The sequence below is a fragment of the Hemitrygon akajei genome, chromosome 5, assembly GCF_048418815.1.
Source record: "Hemitrygon akajei chromosome 5, sHemAka1.3, whole genome shotgun sequence".
Taxonomy (NCBI): domain Eukaryota; kingdom Metazoa; phylum Chordata; class Chondrichthyes; order Myliobatiformes; family Dasyatidae; genus Hemitrygon; species Hemitrygon akajei.
In genome coordinates, this window is record NC_133128.1 from 93,003,113 (window position 1) to 93,029,745 (window position 26,633).

The 26,633-nt window shown below is 44.6% G+C and overlaps 1 protein-coding gene across 7 annotated transcripts in view; it reads left to right on the forward strand.

Annotated features, from left to right (window-relative positions):
• mcf2la (mcf.2 cell line derived transforming sequence-like a) overlaps window positions 1–26,633 on the forward strand; it is a 275,198-nt gene that overhangs the window by 220,251 nt on the left and 28,314 nt on the right. For all 7 annotated transcript variants that reach the window (XM_073046062.1, XM_073046063.1, XM_073046061.1 and 4 more), the window contains 2 exons: window positions 15,190–15,411; window positions 25,085–25,177. In XM_073046062.1, the coding sequence (XP_072902163.1) occupies window positions 15,190–15,411; window positions 25,085–25,177 (315 nt within the window). The remainder of the gene's footprint in view (window positions 1–15,189; window positions 15,412–25,084; window positions 25,178–26,633) is intronic.

Here is a 26,633-nt window from a genome sequence, read left to right on the forward strand (position 1 = left end):
TTCTTTCCAGGATACAACCATTCGCTTTGTGGAAGATTTTGCACCCCAGACCTTAAAGATGCGCGCTGAGTATAAAGGCGTAATGAAAGTGCTTTTTGATTGTGGTTTCAAACCTTCCTTTCGTAATCTTGCTGACCTAAGAATCAAGCTTAATACCGGGAAATTCAAGTGGTTCAAATCAGCGAGGGAAGCCGAAGCGTTTGTGGCAAGTCTTCCGGCTATCCAGTCATCTTCGGAATCTGATCGGACTTCCTAAAATGGTGGATAAGTACTCCTCGTAGTAAAATTACTTTCTCTGGACTCAGAATTAACTTGAATCACTCAGACATTATTCACTGAAACTCTAAAGGCTGTTGACAATCTCTCCCAGGATTTGGTGTGTGTGTAATCTATTTTCACCTCTGTATAACTTTACCTACAGAGTTCTACAACTAATTCTAACTTGTTTTGGAGGTTTGAAGTCTTTAGTGAAGGCCTCCCTGTTTGTCGGTTCACAGTTCAACTGCTGATTTATTTTTCCTCTGTTTTAAATACTTATTTATTTTATCTTTTTCTTTTCTTCACCCCCTTTTTTTCCATTCTCTGAATGTTTTTTTCTCCCTTCTCGGTAAACGGTTGATAAATACTCGTCTTGAATTTATAATTTTCCCCTTCCTCTTTTTTTCTTTTTCCTTCTTACCTTTTTTTTCCCCCTTTCTCTTACTTTATCCTTCTATAATATTTCGCAGGTAGGTTAGTTTTGGTTTTCTTCCGATTTTCTCTGTATTAAGTTGTATATCTCGGCAGAAGGTGTTCTAATCTGTAGTTATGTTTTCTAGTGCATAAACTAGTTACTGTTTGTCATAGCATTTATACGGAACTGCTGTCAATGACACAGATCTGGAAGTTGTATTTGGGTTAATTTTTTTGGTAGAGCTAGCTACTTGTTTTGGTAGCCGTCTAGTTTTGGGTTGTGTGGGTGGGGTGAGTTTTCCAGTTCCAACATCTCTTTATTGTTTAGGACATGTTTATATTTTGACCTTACGAATCTATGTTTACATCTCTGCTCCCAGACTGCTATTGTATTGCTTGATTTTTTATATGCCCGCTGCCTTTTATGCATTAGTAATTGATAATGGCTAGTGCACTTAAATTTGTGAGCTGGAATGTAAAGGGACTGAACCACCCTGTTAAAAGGAGGAAGGTATTCTCACATATTAAACAACTCAAAGCTGACATTGCTTTCCTCCAAGAAACTCATATTCGTTGTTTTGATAACTCCCGGCTTCTGTCCAAGTGGGTGGGTCAGCATTTTCATTCATCCTTTGCCGCTAAAGCTAGGGGAGTCTCCATTCTTATTAACTCAAATATTCCTTTTGAACTCCATAATAAAATATCGGACACAAATGGCCGTTTTATTATTGTTTCTGGTAAACTATATAACACTAAAGTTGCACTAGCAAACCTGTATGCCCCCAACTTTGATGATGTTAACTTTTTTGAACGGTTTTTTTCCTCACTACCAGACTTAAACTCATACTCTCTTATATTGGGTGGTGACTTTAACTGTTGGTTAGATCCTAAACTGGACCGATCGTCCTCTGTTACCAGATCACCTACCAAATCTGCCTTAGCTATTCAGTCGTTTCTCTCTAATTTTGGTATCTCTGATATATGGCGTTTCCTCCATCCTACTGAGAGAGATTATTCCTTTTTCTCACATGTTCACCATACCTTCACTAGAATTGACTATTTCCTACTCGATAACCAACTTATCCCATTTGCCCACACTTGTGACTATCAGAGTATACTGATTTCTGACCATGCCCCAATTACCCTCTCTCTGAACTTTCCCGGTCTCCCTCAGAGGAACAAACACTGGCGGTTCGATTCAACTTTATTATCGGATGATGATTTCATAAAATTTATTAAAGACCAGATAACCTTCTATTTTAACACTAATACATCACCTGAAGTGCCATCCCAGATTGTCTGGGATGCCATGAAAGCATATTTGAGGGGTCAAATAATCTCTTACACAGCAAATCTCAATAGAAGATCCCGTGCAGATCGAGCAGACCTCATTAACCAGATTAAAGATGTGGATCAATTATATGCCCAAACTAAGAACCCTGAATTATACAAGAAGCGCGTTGAACTCCAAACTAAATTTAACCTTCTGTCCACTCAACCTGTCGAACGTCAACTTCTCGAAAGCAAGAGCCGTTTTTACATTCATGGGGATAAGTCTGGTAAATTCCTAGCCAATCAGCTGAGGCGTTCTAAAGCCAAACAACATATTACAAAGATCCGGAAGGAGAACGGAGACTTTACATCGGATCATTTAGAAATTAATGACGCATTTAAACATTTTTATTCTCGGCTTTATTCCTCTGAATCCCTGAATGACAATATCTCTGTGGATCAATTTTTACAGAATCTGAATATCCCCTCACTTTCATCTGATTTCAAAGCCAAACTTAATGTGCCTATATCACTAGAAGAAATATCTTTTGCAATTTCTGCACTGTCCTCAGGGAAATCTCCTGGACCTGATGGGTTCCCTGTGGAATTTTATAAATCATTCTCCTTACTTCTTTCTCCTCAGTTACTTTCAGTATTATCTGACTCGTTTAACTACGGCAAATTGCCACCCTCTTTCAATGAGGCATCTATTATTCTTCTTTTAAAAAAGGGCAAAGACCCAACAGAGTGTTCCTCGTACAGGCCGATCTCTCTGCTCAATGTTGATGTAAAGATCTTAGCTAAAGTGTTGGCTCATAGATTAGAAACCGTTATTCCTTCCATTATCTCTGATGACCAAACAGGCTTTATTAAAAACCGTCTCCCTTTTTTTAACATTCGGCGTCTATTTAATATTTTATACTCAGTTCCAACTGGGACTCCTGAATATGTTATCTCCCTTGATGCGGAGAAAGCATTTGATCGTATAGAGTGGAACTACCTTTTTGCAGTCTTAGAAAAATTTGACCTCGGCCAAAGTTTCATCTCTTGGATCCAATTGCTGTACCTGTGTCCTACTGCTTCTGTTCTAACTTTCAGAAATCCCAAGTATTCAATCTCAAACGTGGCACCCGTCAGGGATGCCCCTTAAGTCCCTTTCTCTTTGATTTGGCTATAGAACCTCTGGCGATAGCATTTCGAAAATGTCCTGAACTGACCGGGATTTGGAGAGGGGGTGTTGAGCATAAAGTCTCTCTCTATGCTGATGACCTACTACTCTTTCTCTCATATCCGTCTACATCCTTACCTCTAATGTTTTCACTTCTTGACCAGTTTAGCCAGATCTCTGGCTATAAACTCAACTTACATAAGAGTGAACTTTTCCCAATTAATAAAGAAGCACAAGAACTAATATTTCGTGATCTCCCTTTTAAAGTAGTCCATAATCAATTTACTTATCTTGGAATTACAGTCACAAGGAAGTTTAAAGATCTCTTTCGTGAAAACTTTGTCAATCTTTCATATGCTACAAAACAGAGTCTGGTACAATGGTCACCTCTATCTATGTCCTTGGTAGGTCGTATCAATGTTGTCAAAGTGTATGTTCTCCCCAAATTCTTATACTTATTTCAATCTATCCCAATTTTTATTCCTAAATCTTTTTTTGATTCCTTAGACTCTATTATTTTGTCATATCTGTGGCAGAATAAGCGCTCTAGAATTAATAAAATCCACCTCCAAAAATCTAAAAAAGAGGGTGGCATGGCTTTACCTAACTTTCGCTTATATTACTGGGCAGCTAATATACGTTGTGCTGCCTTCTGGTCTTTCTTCCACGGTCAACCTGAGTGCCCTAACTGGGTGGCAATGGAGTTGAGCTCCACTAAAGAATTATCTATATCTGCACTTCTTGGCTCTGCACTCCCTAGCAGTCTGCCCAGATCAATAGCTAATCCTCTGGTTAGACACACTTTGCGTATATGGGCTCAGTTCAGGAAATGCTATGGTTTCCAGGGGTTTTCCATTTCTAGCCCTGTCGCACATAATCACCTTTTTTTACCTACCACGTTCGATTCAGCATTCCATGTTTGGTACAGGAAGGGCATTAGACATTTTGAAGATCTTTTCATTGATAATCGCTTCGCTTCTTTTCAGCAGCTCTCCGTTAAGTTCAACCTGCCTAACGCTCACTTTTTCAGATATCTCCAAATCCGACACTTTACTGCTCCTTTAATTCCTAACTTTCCTGAAATGCCTGCGAAAAATGCTATGGACCTATTTCTCTCCATTAATCCACTAGGTAAAGGTTTAATTTCAATTATCCAAGATAAACTAGCAGCCTTATGACGGGCCCCTGTGGATAAAATTAAAATGGCCTGGGAGCAGGATTTAAATATCTCCTTATCCGAGGAGAGCTGGGACTCAGTTCTCAAATCGGTTAACTCAACCTCTCTTTGTGCTCGCCATTGCCTCTTACAGTTTAAGATTGTTCATAGAGCCCATATGTCTAAATCTAAACTATCTCGATTCTACCCTGGCATTAGTCCGCTCTGTGATAAATGCAAGAGGGGCGTGGCCTCTCTCATCCATATGTACTGGCTCTGTCCTAGCTTGGAGAAATTCTGGAAAGATGTCTTCACTACACTATCGGGTATTCTGAATCAGCACCTAGAACCTAACCCCTTAATTGCTCTGTTCGGTTTTTGGGGCGAGACAGATTTATGTCTGGGTCCGACCAAATGCCAAATACTATCCTTTGCCTCTCTCCTGGCGAGACGCTTGATCCTCCTTAGATGGAGAGATGTTGCTCCGCCCACTCATGCGCAATGGCTTAACGACATTATGGCCTGCTTGGACCTCGAAAAAATTCATTATTCAGTTCTCAATTCGGATTTAAAGTTCCATAAGATCTGGGGGCCTTTTATCGAGTACTTTCATAACCTTCCTCTTGACTAGGGTTTTTTTTTATTTTCGGTCCCTTGCTTTCAGCTCCCTTTTTTTTTCTGGTAGTAGGCATTATTATCCTCTGTTGCTAAGTGTATTCACAGTCTGGGAGTTTGACTGTCCGGACTTATACTCTCTATATTGTGTGGTGGTTGGTCTGGAATTGTTGTTTTTTTTCTTGTGTTGTGGGGTTTGGGGAGGACACTAAGCTCACTTGTCTTTAATTTAGGTGCTTTTTTGTTAAATTCTCTTCCTCTGTAGCATATTGTTATTGTATGCTTAACCTTGCTCTGTATTAATGCTCCTCATTGGGATTTGGGGTTTTTAATTTTGTAAAATGTTTTGAAAATCTAATAAAAAAAATTAAAAAAAAAAAAAAGAAATGAGACCTAAAACTTCGACTCAGGTCTAAAGTTCAAAGTTCAAAATGCATTGATGTTCTTGGCAATGGTGCCATGATGGAACCAGTTAGGACAGTCTTCATCATGCATCTATAGAATTCTGTCAAGTTTTGGTGAAATGCCAAATGAACTTGGAGCTATGATGTTGTGGCCATTACAGAGACTTGGATAGCTCAGAAATGGCTGTTTCAAGTGCCAGGCTTTAGATGTTTCAGAAAAGACAGGGAGGGAAATAAGAGAGGTGGGGGCGTGGCACTGTTGATCAGAGATAGTGTCATGGCTGCAGAAAAGGAGGAAGACATGGAGGGATTGTCTACGGAGTCTCTGTGGGTGGAAGTTAGAAACAGGAAGGGGTCAATAACTCTACTGGGTGTTTTCTGATAGACCACCCAATAGTAACAGGGACATTAAGGAGCAGATAGGGAGACAGATTCTGGAAAGGTATAATAATAACAACAACAACAGGGTTGTTGTGATGGGAGATTTTAATTTCCCAAATATTGATTGGCATCTCCATAGAGTGAGGGGTTTAGATGGGGTGGAATTTGTTAAGTGTGTTCAGACACAAAATTCTTGACACAATATATAGATAAGCCTACAAGGAGAAGCTGTACTTAGAAACATAGAAACCTTACAGCACAATACAGGCCCTTCGGCCCACAAAGCTATGCCGAACATGTTCTTACCTTAGAACTACCTAGGCTTACCCATAGCCCTCTATTTTTCTAAGCTCCATGTATCCATCCAGGAGTCTCTTAAAAGACCCTATCGTTTCTGCCTCCACCAACGCCATCGGCAGCCCATTCCACTCACTCACCACTCTCTGAGTAAAAAACTTATCCCTGACATCTCCTCTGTACCTACTTCCAAGCACCTTAAAACTATGCCCTTCCATGCTAACCATTTCAGCCCTGGGAAAAAGCCTCTGACTATCCACACGATCAATGCCTCTCATCATCTTATACACCTCTATCAGGTCACCTCTCATCCTCCGTTGCTCCAAGGAGAAAAGGCCGAGTTCACTCAACCTATTCCCATAAGGCATGCTCCCCAATCCAGGCAACATCTTTGTAAATCTCCTCTGCACCCTTTCTATGATTTCCATGTTCCTCCTGTAGTGAGGCGACCAGAACTGAGCACAGTACTCCAAGTGGGGTCTGACCAAGGTCCTATGTAGCTGCAACATTAAACTCAATCCCATGATTGATGAAGACCAATGCTCCATATGCCTTCTTAACCACAGAGTCAAACTGCATAGCAGCTTTGAGTCTCCTATGGACTCGGACTCCAAGATTCCTCTGATCCTCCACACTACCAAGAGTCTTGCCATTAATGCTATGTTCTGCCATCATATTTGGTCTACCAAAATGAACTATGTCACACTTAGCTGGGTTGAACTCCATCTGCCACTTCTCAGCCCAGTTTTGCATCCTATCGATGTCCCGCTGTAACCTCTGACAGCCCTCCACACTATCCACAACACCCCCAACCTTTGTGTCATCAGCAAACTTACTAACCCATCTCTCCACTTCCTCATCCGGGTCATTTATAAATGAAAATCACAGAGTAGGGGTCCCAGAACATAGCCCTGAGACACACCACTGGTCACCGGTCTCCATGCAGAATATGACCCAACTACAAACACTCTTTGTTTTGTGGATCCAGAACTGGCAATGTCCCCTTGGATCCCATGCCTCCTTACTTTCTCAATAAGCCTCATATTGGGTACTTTATCAAATGCCTTGCTAAAATCCATATACACTACATCTATGGTTCTACCCTCAATGCGTTTAGTCACATTCTCAAAAAATTCAATCAGGTTTGTAAGGCACGGCCTGCTTTTGACAAAGCCATTCCTGCCCCTTAACCATCCAAGTCTCTGTAATGGCCACAACATTCATAGCTACAAGTACCTGTACTGATCCACGCACTAAGCTTATCCACTTTCTTCATAAAACTCCTTGCATGAAAATAGACACATCTCAAAATATCAGTCTGAGTGCGTCCCTTCTCTATCACCTGCCTATCCTCCCTTCACACTGTCTACAAGCTTTCTCTATTTGTGAGCCGACCTCCCTTCCCTCTGTCAGTCAGTTCGGTTCCCACCCCCCAGCAATTCTAGTTTAACCTCTCCCCAATAGCTTTTGCAAACCTCCCCGCCTGGATATTGGTCCCCCTCAGATTCAAGTGCAACCTGTCCTTTTTGTACAGGTCACACCTGCCCCAAAAGAGGTCTCAATGATCCAGAAATCTGAGTCCCTGTCCCCTGCTCCAATCCCTCAGCCACGCATTTATCCTCCACTTCATTCTATTCCTATACTCACTGTCACGTGGCACAGGCAGTAATCTCGAGATTATTACCTTTGAAATCCTGCGTCTCAACTTCCTTCCTAACTGCCTGTAGTCTGTTTTCAGGAGCTCCTCCCTTTTTCTATCTATGTCATTGGTACCAATATGTACCACGACCTCTGGCTGTTCTCCTTCCCACTTCAGGATATCCTGGACGCGATCTGAGATATCCCAGACCCTGGCATCTGGGAGGAAACTACCATCCGTATTTCTTTCCTGCGTCCACAAAATCGCCTGTCTGACCCCCTGACTATAGAGTTCCCTATCACTGCTGCCTTCCTCTTCCTTTCCCTACCCTTCTGAGCCACAGGGACAGACTCTGTGCCAGAGGCACGGCCACTGTTGCTTCCCCCAGGTAGGCCGTCACCTCAACAGGAGTGCTTATTGTTAAGGGGGACATCCACAGGGGTACTCTGTAACATCTGCTTCTTGCCCTTCCCTCTCTGACTGTTACCCACTTATCTGTCTCCCCAGGTCCCTCCTCACTACCGCCTATAGTACCTCTCTATCACCTCCTCACTCTCCCTGATCTGATGAAGGTCACCAAGCTGTATCTCCAGTTCCCTAACACGGTCCCTCAGGAGCTGCAGTTCGACGCACCTGGTGCAGATATGGCCAGCCGGGAGGCTGGGAGTCTCCAGGACCTCCCACATCTGACTCTGAGCACAGAAAACTGGCCTCACACACATACTTTGTCTTTATTTTAAACAGATAATCTACCTTGCCTCAACCCTTTATCGCAAAGTCTCGTTGAGCCAAAGCCTTCCTACTCTGTCTCCTACTTCTCTGTCTACCGCTCCTCTGATACCCACTCTGTAAAGCTGTCTTCTTTTTAAACTCTTCCCGCTGTTCTCACTGGTCAACCTCCATGCACTTGCGCAGTTGTGCCTTGTTCAAACTGCTGAAGAAACTTGATCTGGTATTGGGAAATGAACCTGGTCAGATGCCAGGTCTCTCAGTGGGAGATCATTTTGGAGACAGTGATCACAATTCTATCTCCTTTACCATAGCATTGGAGAGAGATAGGAACAGACAAGTTAGAGAAGTGTTTAATTGGAGTAAGGGGAAATATGAGACTATCAGGCAGGAACTTGGAAGCATAAATAGAGAACAGATGTTCTCAGGGAAATGTACAGCAGAAATGTGGCAAATGTTCAGGGGATATTTACGTGGAGTTCTACATAGTTACATTCCAATGAGACAGGGAAAGGATGGTAGGGTACAGGAACTGTGATGTACAAAGGCTGTTGAAAATCTAGTCAAGAAGAAAAGCTTACGAAAGGTTCAAAAAACTAGGTATTGATAGAAATCTAGAAGATTATAAGGCTAGCAGGAAGGAGCTTAAAAATGAAATTAGGAGAGCCAGAAGGGGCCATGAGAAGGCCTTGGAAGGCAGGGTTAAGGAAACCCCAAGGCATTCTACAAGTATGTGAAAAGTTAGCGGACAAGATTTGAGAGAATAGGACCAATCAAGTGTGACAATGTAAAAGCGTATATGGAACAGGAGGAGATAGCGGAGGTACTTAATGAATACTTTGCTTCAGTATTCACTACAGAAAAGGATCTTGGCGATTGTCGGGATGACTTACAATGGACTGAAACTTGAGCAAATAGATATTAAGAAAGAGGATGTGCTGGAGCTTTTGGAAAGCTGCAAGTTGGATAACTCACTGGGACTGGATGAGATGTACCCCAGGTTACTGTGGGAGGTGAGGGAAGAGATTGCTGAGCCTCTGGCGATGATCTTTGCATCATCAATGGGGACGGGAGAGGTTCTGGAGGATTGGAGGGTTGCAGATGTTCGCTTATTCAAGAAAGGGAGTAGAGATTGCCCAGGAAATTATGGACCAGTGAGACTTACTTCAGTGGTCGGTCAGTTGATGGAGAAGATCCTGAGAGTCAGGATTTATGAACATTTGGAGAGGCGTAATATGATTAGGAGTAGTCAGCATGACTTTATCAAAGGCAGGTCATGTCTTACGAGCCTGATTGAATTTTTTGAGGTTGTGACTAAACACATTGATGAAGGTAGAGCAGTAGATGTCTTGTGTATGGATTTCAGCAAAGCATTTGATAAAGTACCCCGTGCAAGGCTTATTGAGAAAGTAAGGAGGCATGGGATCCAAGGGGACATTGCTTTGTGGATCCAGAACTAGCTTGCCCACAGAAGGCAAAGAGTGGTTGTAGACGGGTTATATTTTGCATGGAGGTCAGTGACCAGTGGTGTGCCTTAGGGATCTGTTCTGGGACCCCTTCTCTTCATGATTTTTATAAATGACCTGGATGAGGAAGTGGAGGGATGGGTTAGTAAGTTTGCTGATAACACAAAGGTTGGGGATGTTGTGGATAGTGTGGAGGGTTGTCAGAGGTTACAGCGGGACATTGATAGGATCCAAAACTGGGTTGAGAAGTGGCAGATGGAGTTCAACCCGGATAAGTGTGAGGTGGTTCATTTTGGTAGGTCAAATACGATGACAGAAGACTTTCAAATATGATGGCATCGTGGAGGATCAGAGGGATCTTGGGGTCTGAGTCCATAGGACACTCAAAGCCGCTACGCAGGTTGACGGTGGTTAAGAAGGCATACGGTGCATTGGCCTTTATCAACCATGGGATTGAATTTAGGAGCTGAGAGGTAATGTTGCAGCTATATAGGACCACACTTAGCCATACAAGCATACGTATAAAGTGAGTAGAACAGGGGGCTAAGCACACAGCTATGTGCAGCATCTGTGCTGATGATATATCATGGAGAAGATTTACCAGTCTGTAGCGGTGTGCTACACGCAGTGCTGAAATAACGACATGGAGTCGGTGAGCTGCAGTTGCAAAAGAGGTTTATTCAAATTTCGCGGCCTTGCTTTAAAGCCTTCCTGACCCTGCCCTCCCCGGGTGGGAATGCCGTGTATTCACAGTCCCGTCCTGCGCGCGGGCTTTTCCCCTTGCTGGTGAAGCAGGCTTGGCGCCCTTTTTGGGACCGGCCTCTATGCCGGCGTGTGCCACTTTGTGAGCCGGTTCAAGTGCGCTGGGAAGTGGGTCGCTACAAGTCCATATTAACAACGATCTGCCAGTGTGGAAATTGAGGAACCAGTTCCATGGAGAGGTACCACGGTCTGGGTGTTTAATCACTAATATATATTGCAAACATCAAGGGTCCCATGGATCATTACAATTCAGAAGCATCTAAACAAAAAAACAACACTCAGCCATCACTTTTGTCTTCTTCTGCCAAGTCCATTTCCAATTTAACAACTTGCCCTGGATCCCATGGGCCATTACGGTTTGAGTCAGCCTCTCACATGGGACCATATTGATGGCCTCATAAAGTCCATGTCAATCTGCGCTAACTAACACTTTATTGCTTCTTCAAAATGTTCAGACAGGATATGCCCTTGATAAAGCCATGTGAGCTATCCCTGATGAATCCCTGCCTTTCCAAGTGATCATTCATCCTATACCCAAGAACTTTTTCAAAGACTTTCCAACTACAGATATTAGCTCACTGGTCTGTAATTACCAGGCTTTTCCCTGCTGCCTCCTGACCACATTTGTTGTCTTGTGATGGTATTAGGTTTGCTGACCACAAAGTTTTAAACTCAAACTTTTAGCTTTATCAGATATAAATAGCCACATGTACCCTCACTAAAGGGTACTGTAACTACCTAATCTTCAAAGACTAGTTTACTTTCCTGTTTATTCTCCTTGGTGGTAGATGGAATTCAGCCCAGATAAGTGTGAAATGGTTCATTTTGGTAGGTCAAATATAATGGCAGAATATAGTATTAATGATAAGACTCTTGGCAGTGTGGAGGATCAGAGGGATTTTGGGATCCGAGTCCATAGGATGTTCAAAGCAGCTGTGCAGGTTGACTCTGTGGTTAAGAAGGCATATGGTGTATTGGCCTTCATCAATCGTGGAATTGAATTTAAGAGCCGAGAGGTAATGCGGCAGCTATATAGGACCCTGGTCAGACCCCACTTGAAGTACTGTACTCAGTTCTAGTCACCTCACTACAGGAAGGATGTGAAAACCATAGAAAGGGTGCAGTGGAGATTTACAAGGATGTTGCCTGGATTGGGGAGCATGCCTTATGAGGATATGTTGAGTGAACTCGGCCTTTTCTCCTTGGAGCAACGGAGGATGAGAGGTGACTTGATAGAGGTGTATAAGATGATGAGAGGCATTGATCGTGTGGATAGTCAGAGGCTTTTTTCCAGGGCTGAAATGGTTGCCACAAGAGGCCACAGGTTTTTTTTTTATTAGTTTTTTTTATACATTTTCTACATAGCTACAGATAAAAAAACCCCAGATCAAAATGAAGAACATTGATACAGTGCAAAAATAAACATACAATAATATGATACAAAGAAAGATAATTGAGAAAGCACCCAAATTGAAGATATGTAAAATTAGTATCCTCCCCAAGCCCCGCAACAAAAAAAAAGCTCCAGACCAACCACAACACAATATAGAGAATATAAATCAGGACATTCAAACCCCCAAAACTGTAAATACACTTAGCAACAGAAGATATTAATGCCTACTACAAAAAAAAAAGGAGCTGAAAGCAAGGGACCGAAAAAAAACCTTAGTTAAGAGGAAGGTTATGAAAGTACTCAATAAAAGGTCCCCAGACCTTATGGAACTTTAAATCCGAATTAAGGACTGAATAATGAATTTTTTCAAGGTCTAAGCAGGCCATAATATCGTTAAGCCATTGAGCATGCGTGGGCGGGGCAACATCTCTCCATCTAAGGAGGATTAAACGTCTAGCCAGGAGAGAGGCAAAAGATAATATTCGACACTTAGTCGAACTCAGACGTAAATCTGTCTCACCCCAGAAACCGAACAAAGCAATTAAAGGGTTAGGTTCTAGGTGGTGATTCAGAATATACGATAACGTTATGAAGACATCTTTCCAAAATTTCTCCAAGCTAGGACAAAACCAGTGCATATGAATGAGAGAGGCCTCGCCCCTTTTGCATTTATCACAATGCGGACTGATGTTAGGGTAAAATCGAGATAATTTAGATTTAGACATATGGGCTCTATGAACAATCTTAAACTGTAAAAGGCAATGGCGAGCACAAAGAGAGGTTGAATTAACGGATTTGAGAATCGAGTCCCAAGTCTCATCGGATAAGGAGGTATTTAAATCCTGCTCCCATGCCATTTTAATTTTATCCACAGGGGCACGTCGTAAGGCTGCTAATTTATCACGAATAAATGATATTAAACCTTTACCTAGTGGATTAATAGAAAGAAATAAGTCCATAACATTTTTCTCAGGCATTTCAGGGAAGTTAGGGATTAAAGAAGTAATAAAGTGTCTAATTTGGAGATATCCAAAAAAATGAGCATTGGGCAGATTGAACTTAGCAGAGAGCTGTTGAAAAGATGCGAAGCGATTATCAATAAAAAGATCTTCAAAATGTCTAATGCCCTTCCTATACCAATCATGGAATGCCGAGTCATACGTAATAGGTAAAAAAAGGTGATTATGTAAGATAGGGCTAGAAAAGGAAAAACCATGGAAACCATAAAATTTCCTAAACTGAGCCCATATACGCAAAGTGTGTCTAACAAGAGGATTAACTATTAATCTGGACAAACTACTAGGGAGTACAGAACCAAGAAGTGCAGAGATAGATAATTCTTTAGTGGAGCTTAACTCCATTGCCACCCAATTAGGGCACTCGGGTTGGCCATGGAAAAAAGACCAAAAGGTAGCACAACGTATATTGGCTGCCCAATAATATAAACGAAAGTTAGGTAAAGCCATGCCACCCTCTTTTTTAGATTTTTGGAGATAAACTTTATTAATTCTAGAGCGCTTATTCTTCCACAGATATGACAAAATAATAGAGTCTAAGGAATCAAAAAAAGATTTAGGAATAAAAATTGGGATTGATTGAAATAAATATAAAAGTTTAGGGAGAACATACATTTTAACAACATTAATACGACCTACCAAAGACATAGATAGAGGTGACCATTGTAACAGACTCTGTTTAATAGTATATGAAAGATTGGCAAAATTTTCATGAAAGAGATCTTTAAACTTCCTTGTGACTGTAATCCTAAGATAAGTAAATTGATTGTGGACGACTTTAAAAGGGAGATCACGTAATGTGAATTCTTGTGCTTCTTTATTAATTGGGAAAAGTTCGCTCTTATGTAAATTAAGTTTATATCCAGAGAACTGGCTAAACTGGTTAAGAAGTGAAAACATTGGAGGTAAGGATGTAGACGGATTTGAAAGAAAAAGTAATAAGTCATCAGCATAAAGAGAAACTCTATGCTCAACACCCCCTCTCCAAATCCCGGGTCAATTCAGGACAATTTCGAAAAGCTATCACCAAAGGTTCTATAGCCAAATCAAAGAGAAAGGGACTTAAAGGGCATCCCTGACGGGTGCCACGTTTGAGGTTAAATAACTGGGATTTCTGAAAATTAGTTAAAACAGAGGCAGTAGGACACAAATACAGCAATTTGATCCAAGAGATAAAACTTTGACTGAAGTCAAATTTTTCTAAAACTGCAAAAGGTAGTTCCACTCTATACGATCAAATGCTTTCTCCGCATCAAGGGAAATAACACATTCAGGAATCCCAGTTGGAGGTGAATATAAAATGTTAAATAAACGCCGAATGTTAAAAAAAGGAAGACGGTTTTTAATAAAACCAGTTTGATCATCAGAAATAATAGAGGGAATAACAGTTTCTAATCTATAAGCCAAAACTTTGGCCAAGATTTTAACATCAACATTAAGCAATGAAATCGGCCTTTACGAGGAACACTCTGTTGGGTCTTTACCCTTTTTTAAGCCTGGCTGTATATATTTTCATGCTTGTGCATCTTTCTGATTAATGGGAGTGGAGAGAAGAGAGAATAACTTGGGTGGATAGGATCTTTCTGAGGCATCAGGAAGTATTGACAGAGTCCATGGCTGGTTTTAGTGAAGGATGGAAGTCCAGAAATCTTCCACCAACAGCTGTTGATGTTCATCCAATTATTAATTTCAATTCTGACAATTTACTCTCGTTAACTAGAGATAATAAAGAATTTCTGGACAAGGTAAGACTTGGGGCTAATTCATAGATCAGTTATGAATGGAGAGAAGGTTTGAGGAGCTAAATAGTCTCCTCCTTTTCCTATGTCTCTAAAGGTTGATGGCATTCAAACAAAATTGCAAAATAACCAATAACAAAGGTAAAGAATTTCAGTGGAGCAAAACTTGTATATTCAAGTGATGAAAATAGCCTGCCATTTCCTCGTACGCTACTGGGTAAATCACAAACCCCAGGAGGTAGCTTTGTTGAAATAAAGTACTGACTAGAGATGGAGAAATACCAGCCTTTTGGCTCATATTCCCTTCATGTGAGATCCAGCTGAGTCTGAGAGATCATTATTGTGTTTGCATCATCCACCCATGGAATTGAAGTTTAAGGACATGAGGACATGTGAGCCAAATCATTAAAACATCTTGCTAAATTGCCCTGAATTATTTGACCTTTGAGTCTCACTATTGTGGTTTCTCTTTTCCAACAGGGTAATTTAAGTGAACTTGGCAAGCTGTTGATGCAAGGGTCATTCAATGTCTGGATAGACCATAAGAAGGGTCATGCAAAAGTCAAGGACTTGGCAAGATTCAAACCAATGCAGAGACATCTGTTCCTCCATGAGAAGGCATTACTTTTCTGCAAGAGAAGAGAAGAAAATGGGGAAGGGTATGACAAAGCCCCTTCCTACAGTTATAAACAGTCCTTACATGTAAGTACTTTGCAATTAATTTGCAAACGAAGCACTTGGGTTAACAATCTGTCCCTGATGTTTTATTCTTGCTCAGACTTCTGTAAATAGGCAGAACTGTAATCTGTAACTGTAACATCCTTGTCTCTGAACTGCTCAAGAGGGAACGCTGATGGAAAACTCTTCCCTTGCCTGAATGACTGCATCTTCAACAAGACCCACATCAACAAAAACAAAACAACCCATTTGACTGGCAGGCACAAGAGACTGTAGTGACCAACTGAGTTCCTCAGCAGATTGTTGATGGCTCTAGTTGTCTGGCATTTAGTGCCTCACCCATATCCTCTGCCTCCAAGCACATGACTCACCTCCCTTTTATCCTAGAGTGATCCTAGCTATTCTTTTGCTCTAGACTGTGTTAGAATGTCTTGGGATTCACTTTAGTCCTGCTTTTCATGGCATCCTTTAGCTTTCCCTATTCCCTTCTTGAGTCTTTCTGGCTTCTTTGTAATCCTGAAAGGCTCGGTTTGCTTTTAGCTCCATAAACCTTACCAACACTTCCTTTTCTTTCTTGACTAAATTCACCACCTCCCTTGACATTTTAGGTTCCCTAACTTTACCAACCTTTTACTTAAGAAGTAGGAGCAGGAGTCGGCCATCTGGCCCGTTGAGCCTGCTCTGCCATTCAAGAAGATCATGGCTGATCGGATCACGGACTCATCTCCACCTACCTGCCTTTTCCACATAACCCTTAATTCCCCTTCCTTCTTAGTGGAACATACTGTTGTTGTTCCTCTCCACACATTGTGGCACATCAGCGGCAACCTTTCCATTTCTTTAGCATTCGTCTGGCTTTTATGAGGCTGAGTTGCTAGTTCGACGCTCAACCCAGGATGGATGGAAAGAGTGCAAGGAGCAGGCCGGATTCAAACACTGAACTACACGCCTCTAAGTCCAGTGCAGATGCCTTTACACCACCGGCTGGTGGGGCATACTGTCCCATACTCTGTGCTTTAAACATTCTCTGGTCTTTAAAAACTTGCCCAAAAACAGCCGTTACCAATTAACTCCCTAGTTTCTGTCTAAAACTCTTCTAACTTCTCCTGCTCTAATTTAATACTCTCTCATAGGGTTCCTACTTATCCTTATCTGTGGCTATCTTAAAACTTAAGGAGTTGTGATCACTGTTCCGTAACTGTTCTCCCACCGCAAGGTCAGTCACCTGGCCAAGCTCATTACCCATCACCAGGTTGAGTATGGCCTATCCTCTTGTTGGACTATCTACATATTGATTTAGGAAACCCTCCTGACAAACTTGACCCTGTCTAAACTTCTTGCACTGAGAAGGTCCCAGTTTATTATTAGGAAAGTTAAAGTCATACATGATAACAATGCTATAGTTTTTACCCTTTTCTTTGATCTGCTTGCAGATCTGTTTCTCAAAGTCCTATTAACTACTGGAGGAACTGTGGTATAATGCCATCAGAGTGATTGCACTTTTCTTATTTTTGAGTTCTACCCATATAGACTCTGTAGATGAGCCCTCCTTTATGTCCTGTCTGAATACAGCTATGATATTGTTCCTCATTAATTAGATAACTTCTCATTCCGCATTTTATCTCTGTAAGGGGTTTCTTCTTTATGCTACTGCCTATGTTAATCACAATGGCTTCTTTGTTAAGTTAAAAGTAAGAATGCTTCTTTGTTATGGTAACTGGTGAGAGAGTGCTTTCTCTCGCAGCTTGTTTGGGTTATAATTACTGATAACAAGAATTGTATTCATTTGTTAACAAATTGGGATAGATGTTATTCTTTCTTGTGGGTCTGTAAGCTGTTGTTGCATGGGCTTTTGGGGAGTTGGAGGGGAGATTGCGAGGAAAGCGGATGGTGCTGGATGCACTCTGGTCGACCACCGAGGTTGGTCCCAGGCGGTGGGTCATGGAGGTTGGAGAAGATTGAATAGTGGACCGAAGACTTCAATGGTTGAGCTCCAACGATTGTGCATTAATGGACTGAACCCTGATAAGTTTTGGCACCTTTTCTTTCCTTTCTTTTCTTTCATATCTATTATATCACTATTAATCAGTTAGTTCTAGTAAGATTTATAAAGTGTATTCTGTAAACGTACATGGTGTGTGGTTTGATTGTGTGTGTGTGTTTGAGTTTGTACCAGTGTGCATTTCACAGCATCCACATATATGGGAGGCGCGGTTTGGCAGGTGGATGAATTTTCCCCTAGACATACACCAGCCGATCGTGTGCGCGTTACATTTGTGGGGGCTCATCCGGGATTGAATTTTCGGTAAGCTGTGTAAATCGCTACTTTCAGTAGTGCAGAGATGGATTGGGATAAGATTGTAAACTGGTGTGAGTTAGAGGACGTACTGATGAATTATGCATGTGTGTTAAGCGAGGTGGATTTTGGCATTTCGGAAGGTGCGTTAGTGTGGGGATTGAGTTTGGTCAAAGGTATGGGACAGATAGAACTGGTAGCTAGAAGGTGCGGTAAAGAAGTGGAGTCTAGCTGGGTGCTGGTTCGTACGAGTGCTGATGTCATGACGTTGGAACTGCCAGTGACAGTCAGCGTCCCAGGGGAGGCAGGGCCGTGGGGCCTCCACATCCTCCCGGAGGACGAAGATGAAGAGACACCGGAGGAGGAGCTAGATGTAACCTCAGGGGAGGTGCCAGTAACCAGTGGGGTGGGGGTTCAGAGTAGGAAGGCTTGGCTAGGCCCTGCACCCCAGGTAGAAGGGAGTCCTCCGAGCTGGCAGCTGCCCTTAACTCCCTGGTGAGAGGGGCCAAGAGGCCACGGCCAAAGCTGGGGGTTTTCTCAGGCGCCACACTTACCCTGGAAGGGGAGGTCGACTATGATACCTGGATCAAAAACACGTCCCTGTTGTTAGAGGCGTGGCCAGGCTCAGATGAGGAAAAGAGACAGCGATTGATGGGAAGTTTGAGGGGCGGGGCAGCCGGAGTCATCTGGGAGCTGAAAGCTGAACAGCCCTCGGCTTCACTGATGGAATCTTTAGAAGCTTTGGAGGGAGCGTTTGGAATGTCAGGGGCTCCCTGGGAGTTTCATCACATGGAGCAGGGTAGGGGAAACGCTCTCAGAATACATATTTCGGCTGGAGAAAATGCTTAATGGGTTGCGGCGCCAGGGATGGGGGGTAGTGAAGGCGGATGAAGTGGCGAGGGTGAGGATGAGTCAGATATTTAGTGGTTCCCTGGAGGAGGACAAGGTGGCTTGGAGTCTCCAGCAGTCCTATAAAAAGAGCCCCCCTCCATCATTCAGGCAGCTGATTAGAGAGGTGCGGGAGGAAGAGCCAAAAAAGGGGCTCAGGCCACCGGGGGCAATCCTCAGCGGTACAGGAAGTGGTGGCTGGGTTGAGGACCGAGAAACCCAAGGGGTCTCTGTTTGAGGGGATGGACAGGGAGAGTACCCCCTTCGGGGGACGACCAGTGCAGTGGGCTGGGAGTGGCGGGCGTCCCAGGAGAGGAGGGGCGGCAGGTAGCGTGTGCTATAACTGTGGGAAAGAGGGGCATTTCTGGCGGGAATGTGAGCGGCCGGGCGTGTGCTACAGGCTGTGGGAAAGAGGGACACTTTCAGAGGGATTGTGAGAGACAAGGCGCCCCACGGAGGGCAAGCCCCCGGGCAACTAAGAAGGGAGAGGTGTCGGGAAACTTAGTAGAGACTCAGTGAGGGAACGAACTGAAGTCTCTGGAGGAAAACGTTCCCAGAAATCAGCCAGGGGACCACAGAAAGCCCAAGCCTTTATTTCGGCTGGGCTGGTGGGACCCCGTTCCAGCGTGTGCCTACGGATAGAGGGAGTTTATGCAAAAGCCATCCTCGACACAGGATCGCAGGTTACCTTATTGTACCAGTCGTTCTACAACAAATATCTAAAGCACTTGCCAGTAACCCCATTTAATGCACTGGAGATTTGGGCTGTAAGTGAGGGCGATTATCGGTATGATGGGTACCTATCAGTGAGATTGGAATTCTCGGAGGGTGATGTAGGAGTGTCTGAAGCTCTTGAGACGTTGGTGTTGGTTTGCCTGGACCCGGTGGAAAGAGGTGGCGCTGCCCTTTTGGTGGGGACTAACTCCCCTCTTGTACGACGGCTTCTGGGAGTCTGTAAGGAGAAGGTGGGGGAGAACTTTCTGGAGACCCTCTGGGTACACCTAGTGTTTTGAGTGGTGTTTGAAGAAGTGGGTGACCCCTCCAAGGGCTGGATCCTGAGGGCAAATGAGGGACGGTGTGGTGTACACAGGCAAGGCCTAAAGTGATAAGGCACAGGGGTGGTGGCACTAGTGACGGGGACCCTTAGATTTCCCAGCGTGCCGGTGGGCGAAGCCCTGTTAGTAGACATCCTGGAAGATCTTGAGGGGGAGACACGATTTCCGGCGGGGGTGCTGGTGAGGCCTGAAGTGCAGAGGCCAGCGGTGGTACATGTGAGGCGGATGGCCGTGAGTGTCAGGAACACCATGGCAAGAGAAATCACCTTTAAGAGAGGGATGCTGCTGGCGCATTTATTCCCGGTGACGGCAATGTCTAGCGCCCCTGTGGGGTCCACTAAGGGGGAAGGATTGGAAAACAGAGGAAAGCTGACCGCTGAGGCCTTTAACTTTGAGGACTCTCCTGTGCCGCCGGAGTGGAAACACAGGCTGGTGGAGAAGATGTTGAAGCTGGAAGATGTTTTTTCTCGGGGCGAGTTTGATGTTGGCTGCTCCAAGTGCACTCGCCATACCATCCGAGTGACTGAGGACACCCCGTTCTGAGAGAGGTCACGGTGACTGGCCCCTGCAGATGTGGAAGACGTGCGGCAGTACTTGTGCAAGTTGAAGGAAACTGGAATCATCACAGAGTCCCGAAGCCCCTATGCGTCTCCAATAGTAGTGGCCAGGAAGAAGAACGGAAGGGTAGGCATGTGTGTGGACTATAGGACTTTGAATCGGCGAACTGTCCCTGACCAGTATACCGTCCCGAGGGTCGAAGACACGCTGGCTTGTCTGAGTGGAGCGAAGTGGTTTAGTGTGCTGGACTTGAGGAGTGGATATTACCAGATCCCGATGAGTGAGGCCGATAAAGGGAAGACGGCCTTTATCTGCCCACTGGGATTCTTTCAGTTCAAATGAATGCTCCAAGGCATATCGGGAGCCCCAGTCACCTTCCAGAGGCTCATGGAGAGGACTGTGGGGGATATGAACCTGCTCGAGGTGCTGGTGTATCTGGATGATCTGATAGTGTTTGGATCTACTTTGGCGGAACATGAGGAGTGGCTGCTGAAGGTGTTAAGCCAGCTTAAAGAGGAAGGGTTGGAACTTTCCCTGGACAAATGCCAGTTCTGTAAGCTGTCGGTCGGCTATATCGGCCACATAATTTCGTGAGAAGGAGTGGATACTAAGATAGACGCTGTGACCACCTGGCCGAGACCCCAGAAGGTGAGCGCCCTACACTCGCTTTTGGGGTTCTGTGGGTATTACCGGCGATTCGTGAAAGGATACGCTAAAATGAGTCACCCATTGAACCAGCTATTGTGTGGCTATCCACCTGTGGGGAAGAAAAGGAGGGGGGACTGAGGGCAGGAAGCAGGAGGATACTGGAACCCGGCGGAACCTTTTGGCTCGAGATGGGATGATCAATGTGAAGAGGCGTTCCAATCTCTGAAAAGGGCGCTGACACAGGCCCTGGTGTTGGCTTTTGCCGATCCCCAGAAGCCGTATGTGCTGTACACTGATGCCAGCCGAGAGAGTCCAGGGGCTGTCCTGTACCAGGAACAGGGTAACGCATTGAGGCTGGTGGCATTTGTCAGCCGAAGCTTGTTGCCATCGGAGAGAAACTATCCCACTCACAAGTTGGAGTTCCTGGCACTGAAATGGGCGGTGGTGGACAAGTTGAATGACTATCTATACGGGGCCAAGTTTGAGGTGAGAACGGATAACAATCCTCTCACTTATATCCTGACTTTAGTGAAACTGGATGCCACAGGCCATTGATGGTTGGCAGCTTTGTCGGTATATGTTTTCAGCCTGAAGTATCGGCCAGGAAGCAAGAATGTCGATGCGGTTGCTTTGTCACAGTGGGAGCATGAGGAACAGGAGACAGACGAGGAATGGGAGAGCATTCCTGCCCCTGGGGTGAAAACCATGTGTCAGTTTGCTATCACCATGAAGGCCGAGAAAAAGGGGAGGCCAGAGCAAGCAGTGGACCCACTGGGGGCTTCTGATGATACCCTACCTCCGGTTTACTGTGACCTGACTGCACTGAAGACTAAACAGTTGCCGGAACTAAGTCCGGGGGAAGTGGCAGCTGCTCAGTGAGATGACCCGGGCATCGGCACTGTGTGGATGGCGGTGGAGAAGGGGAATGTGGCGTGGGTGGAGAAGCCGAAACACGCTTCACTGCCTATGTTATTGAGGGAATGGCCTTGGTTAAAGTTGAAGAACCAAGTCTTGTACCGGGTCACGTTGCCTCCGGACCACCCCCGGCGTTGCCAGCTGGTTATGCCTCGGAAGACTGTGCTCCAGGCACTGCATGATGATTCCGGGCACCTGGGGGTGGAAAAGACCTATGGATTACTCAAGGACCAGTTTTACTGGCCCCGGATGAGGGGGGAGGTTGAAGAATATTGTAAGAAGTGCAGTCGTTGCATCCGGAGGAAGACCTTGCCTGCGCCGGCGGCTCCTTTGTCACACTTACAGAGTGCGGGACCCCTGGACCTGGTGTGTATGGATTTCCTGTCTATTGAACCAGACACCAGCAACACCGCGAATGTCTTAGTCATCACGGATCACTACACTTGATATGCTCAGGCGTTTCCCACTAAAGACTAGAAAGCGACTACAGTGGCCAAGGTGTTATGGGAGAAGTACTTTACTCATTATGGCCTTCCCAGGTGGATCCATAGTAATCAGGGATGGGACTTCAAGAGCCGGCTTATCCATGAATTACTGGGTATGCTTGGGGTTGAGAAATCCAGGACCACACCCTATCACCTGCAGGGTGATCCTCAGCCTGAGAGGTTTAACTGGACCCTGTTGGATATGCTCGGGACTCTGGAGATTGGTCAGAAAAGTAAGTGGGGTCAGCACATTGGGCATTTGGTTCACTGTTACAATTGTACTCGCAATGACGCTACAGGGTACTCGCCTTATTATCTGATGTTCGGGCGGGAAGCGAGGTTGCCCATTGACTTGTGTTTTGGGACTGAGGCGGGTGAATTACCTTCGAAGCCATACCTGAAGTATGTGTCCGATATGAGGAGAGAGTTGAAAAGGGCGTACGAGTTGGCTGAGGCGGCGGCCACCAAGCAGAATCAGAGGAATAAGAGGAGGTATGATCGGAAAGTGAAGTTCGCCCAACTATTGCCAGGAGACCGGGTCCTTATACGGAATTTAGGACTCCCCGGTAAGCACAAGTTGGCGGATTGCTGGGCAGCCACCCCCTATGTGATAGAGAGCCAGATGCTGAATCTACCTGTTTACTGGGTGAAACCCGAGGATGGGAAGGGGCCTGTCAAGGTACTCCATCGGAACCACCTGTTGCCCCTGGGTCAAGAAGTGCAGGTGGATCACGAGTCCGAGTGGGAAGTTACGCCTAGTACGAGGACTCTGCGAGGGCATGGGGCAAGGGAAGAGCCCGCTGCGGAAGAGACAGGACCGGTCCTCACCCCGGAAAGGGATACTACTTCGAAAGACGATGGTTCAGATGTGTGGCACCTGTTTCCGTTTGCTAATTCCCCAGTACCGGAAGTAGAGGCTCCTGGCCCTTCCCCCGCTGAGTTAGGTGAGAGGAGGGAGGGTGTTGAGAGGCAGACTGAGATACAGGTTGAGGGGCAGACTGAGATACAGCTGACATTGGGGGGAGAGAGGGTGGAACCCGAACACGAGACGGAGGGCTCTCAGGTGAAGAGGGATCCCAGTGAGGGAGAGGGTGAGGGTCTGACAGGTAGACTGGGGGTGTCCCCCGTGGTGTCTGAGCCGGAAGGGTCAGCAGAGGAGGTACGGAGGTCAATCAAAAAATCATTTGTTAATCAAAATGGCTTCTTTGTTAAGTTAAAAGTAAGAATGCTTCTTTGTTGTGGCAACTGGTGAGAGAGTGCTTTCTCTCGCAGCTTGTTTGGGTTATAATTACTGATAGCGAGAATTGTATTAATTTGTTAACCAATTGGGATAGCTGTTATTCTTTCTTGTGGGTCTATGAGCTGCGGTTTTGTGGGTTTTTGTGGAGTTGGAGGGGAGATCGCGAGGAAGGCAGACGGTGCTGGATGTGCTCTGGTCGACCACTGAGGTTGGTCCCAGGCGGCGGGTCGTGGGGGTCGGAGAAGATCGAATAGTGGACCGAAGACTTCGATGATTGAGCTCCAACGATTGTGCACTAATGGACTGAACCCTGATAAGTTTTGGTGCCTTTTCTTTCCTTTCTTTTCTTTCATATCTATTGTATCGCTATTAATCAGTTAGTTCTAGTAAGATTTATAAAGTGTATTTTGTAAACGTACATGGTGTGTGGTTTGATAGTGTGTGTGTGTGTGAGTTTATACCAGTGTGCATTTCACAGCATCCACGTATACGAGAGGCGCGGTTTGGCAGGTAGACGAATTTTCCCCTAGACATACACCAGCCAATCGCGTGAGCATTACATCTCCTTCCATCTTTTCTAAGACATTGAAACCTTGGAATATTAAGCATCCTTTCCTGTCCTCCCAATAAAGTCTCTGTAATGGCCACAATATCACAATTCAAAGTACTGATCCATGCACTAAGTTCAACATATTTACCCATTATACACTTAGCACTGAAGTACACACACCTCAACCTATACATCCCATTGTTATGACACCTACCTCCTCTCAATCCTTCCACTTCCTGACCTAGTGCTCTGATTCGCATCTCCTGCCAAACTAGTTTAAACTTTCCCGAACAGCTTCAGCAAGTTTTCTGGCAAGTACATTGGTTTCCCTCCAGTTAAGGTGCAACTCATCTCATGTACCGATCAACCCCCCCCCCCTCCCCACCCCAGGAAAGATTCCAAAGATCTAAGAACCTGAAACCCTGCCTCTACACTATTTCCCCAGCCACACATTCATCTATTCCATTTTTCTATTCTCGTCCTGACGTCACACCAGGGGTAATCCAGAGGCTGCTATTCTCAAAGTCCTGTTTTTAGTCTCTTTCTAACTCCCTAGGATCTTGGGAGAAGATCAATCTTCTGTGTCACAAGTGCCAATGTACCCCACGACCTTTGGCTGCTCACCCTCCCACTTGAGAATACTCTGCATCTGCTCTGAAACACCCTAAACATGTCTGGCACCTCTGGAAAACAGTACATCATTCTAATGAATTTCATTTTAGCTAGGATATGTCAAAGTAATTACCATAAATATAGCCTCACACTTGGGAGAGTGAAGGCAACAGACCGAACAACTTTGCACAATTAGTAGTGAGTGTACAGAATAGCCTGCGCTGTTCTGATAATATCATTGAATAGAAAGAGTTGTGTATGTCAACTTGGAAATACTTGCTAATGAGGCCGGTATCACAATATCCCGCTATCTTATTTGCAAAATTAGGATGGTAGGATATTTTGGACATTGGCTACTTGGACTCACTGGATGGGTCAGGCTAGTGCAGAGCACTTTGCGTGCGTAATCTATCCTTTGTATGTTCTTACAGCCTGTTTTCCATTTTACAGATGTCCACTGTGGGTATCACTGAGAACGTTAAGGGGGATAACAAAAAGTTTGAAATATGGTACAATGCGAGGGAAGAGGTTTATATAGTGCAGGTAAGTGTGCACCAGAACATAATTATCTAGTGAATTATCCATTTAAATTAAGCTCACTGCAGCCCTTTAACACAGAACAGCCTGCACGGATGCCACTCAGGAGATGCTTCAAAAGAACAGATGAAAATATAATTCACCTCTCACTTCCATAGAAGGGGATCTTACACCACAAAACATAGGAGCAGAATTAGGCCACTTGGCCCATTGAGTCTGCTCCACTGTTCCATCATGGTTCCATCATCCCTCCCTCTCAACCCCTTTCTCCTTGTAACCTTTGACATCCTGACTAACCAAGAACCTATCAACCTCTGTTTTAAATACACTCAGTGACTTGACCTCCACAGCTGTCTGTGGCAATAAATTCCCTAGATTCACCACAGAGCTGTGCCTCTGGTCCAGGACTCACCCTTTATCGGAAACATCCTCTCCACATCCAACCTGCCTAGGCCTGTCAATATTTGATTGGTTTAAATAAAATCCTCCCCGTTCTACGGGAAACTACAGTGAGTACTGGCCTCAGTCATAAGACAATAAGATATAAGAACAGGAGTGGGCCATTCGGCCCATCGAGTCTGCTTTGCCATTCAATCATGGGCTGATACAATTCTTCCAGTCATCCCCACTCCCCTGCCTTCTCCCCATACCCTTTGATGCCCTGGCTAATCAAGAACCTATCTATCTCTGCCTTAAATGCACCCAATGACTTGGCCTCCACAGCTGCTCGTGGCAACAAATTCCACAGATTTATCACCCCTTGACTAAAGTAATTTCTCTGCATCCCTGATCTAAATGGATGTCCTTCAATGCTAAAGTTGTGCCCTCTTTTTCTGGACTCCCCTACCATGGGAAATAACTTTGCTATATCTAATCTGTTAAGGCCAATTAACTTTTGGAATGTTTCTATGAGCTCCCCCCCCCCTCATTCTCCTGAACTCCAGAGAATACAGCCCAGGAGCTGCCAGACATTGCTCATATGGTAACCCTTTCATTCCTGGAATCATTCTCGTGAATCTTTTCTGAACCCTCTCCAATGTCAGTATATCCTTTCTAAGATAAGGAGCCCAAAACTTCACACAAGTGTGGTCTCACAAGTGCCTTATAAAGCCTCAACATCACATCCCTGTTCTTATATTCTATACTTCCACAAATGAATACCAACATTCACCACCAACTCAACCTGGAGGTTAACCTTTAGGGTATCCTGCACAAGGACTCCCAAGTCCCTTTGCATCTCTGCATTTTGAATTCTCTCTCCATCTAAATAATAGTCTGCCCGTTTATTTCTTCCACCAAAGTGCATGACTGTACACTTTCTAACATTGTATTTCATTTGCCACTTCTTTACCCATTCCCCTAAACTATCTAAGTCTCCCTGTAGGCTCTTGGTTTCCTCAACACTACCTGCTCCTCCACCCATCTTTGTATCATTGGCAAATTTAGCCACAAATCCATTAAT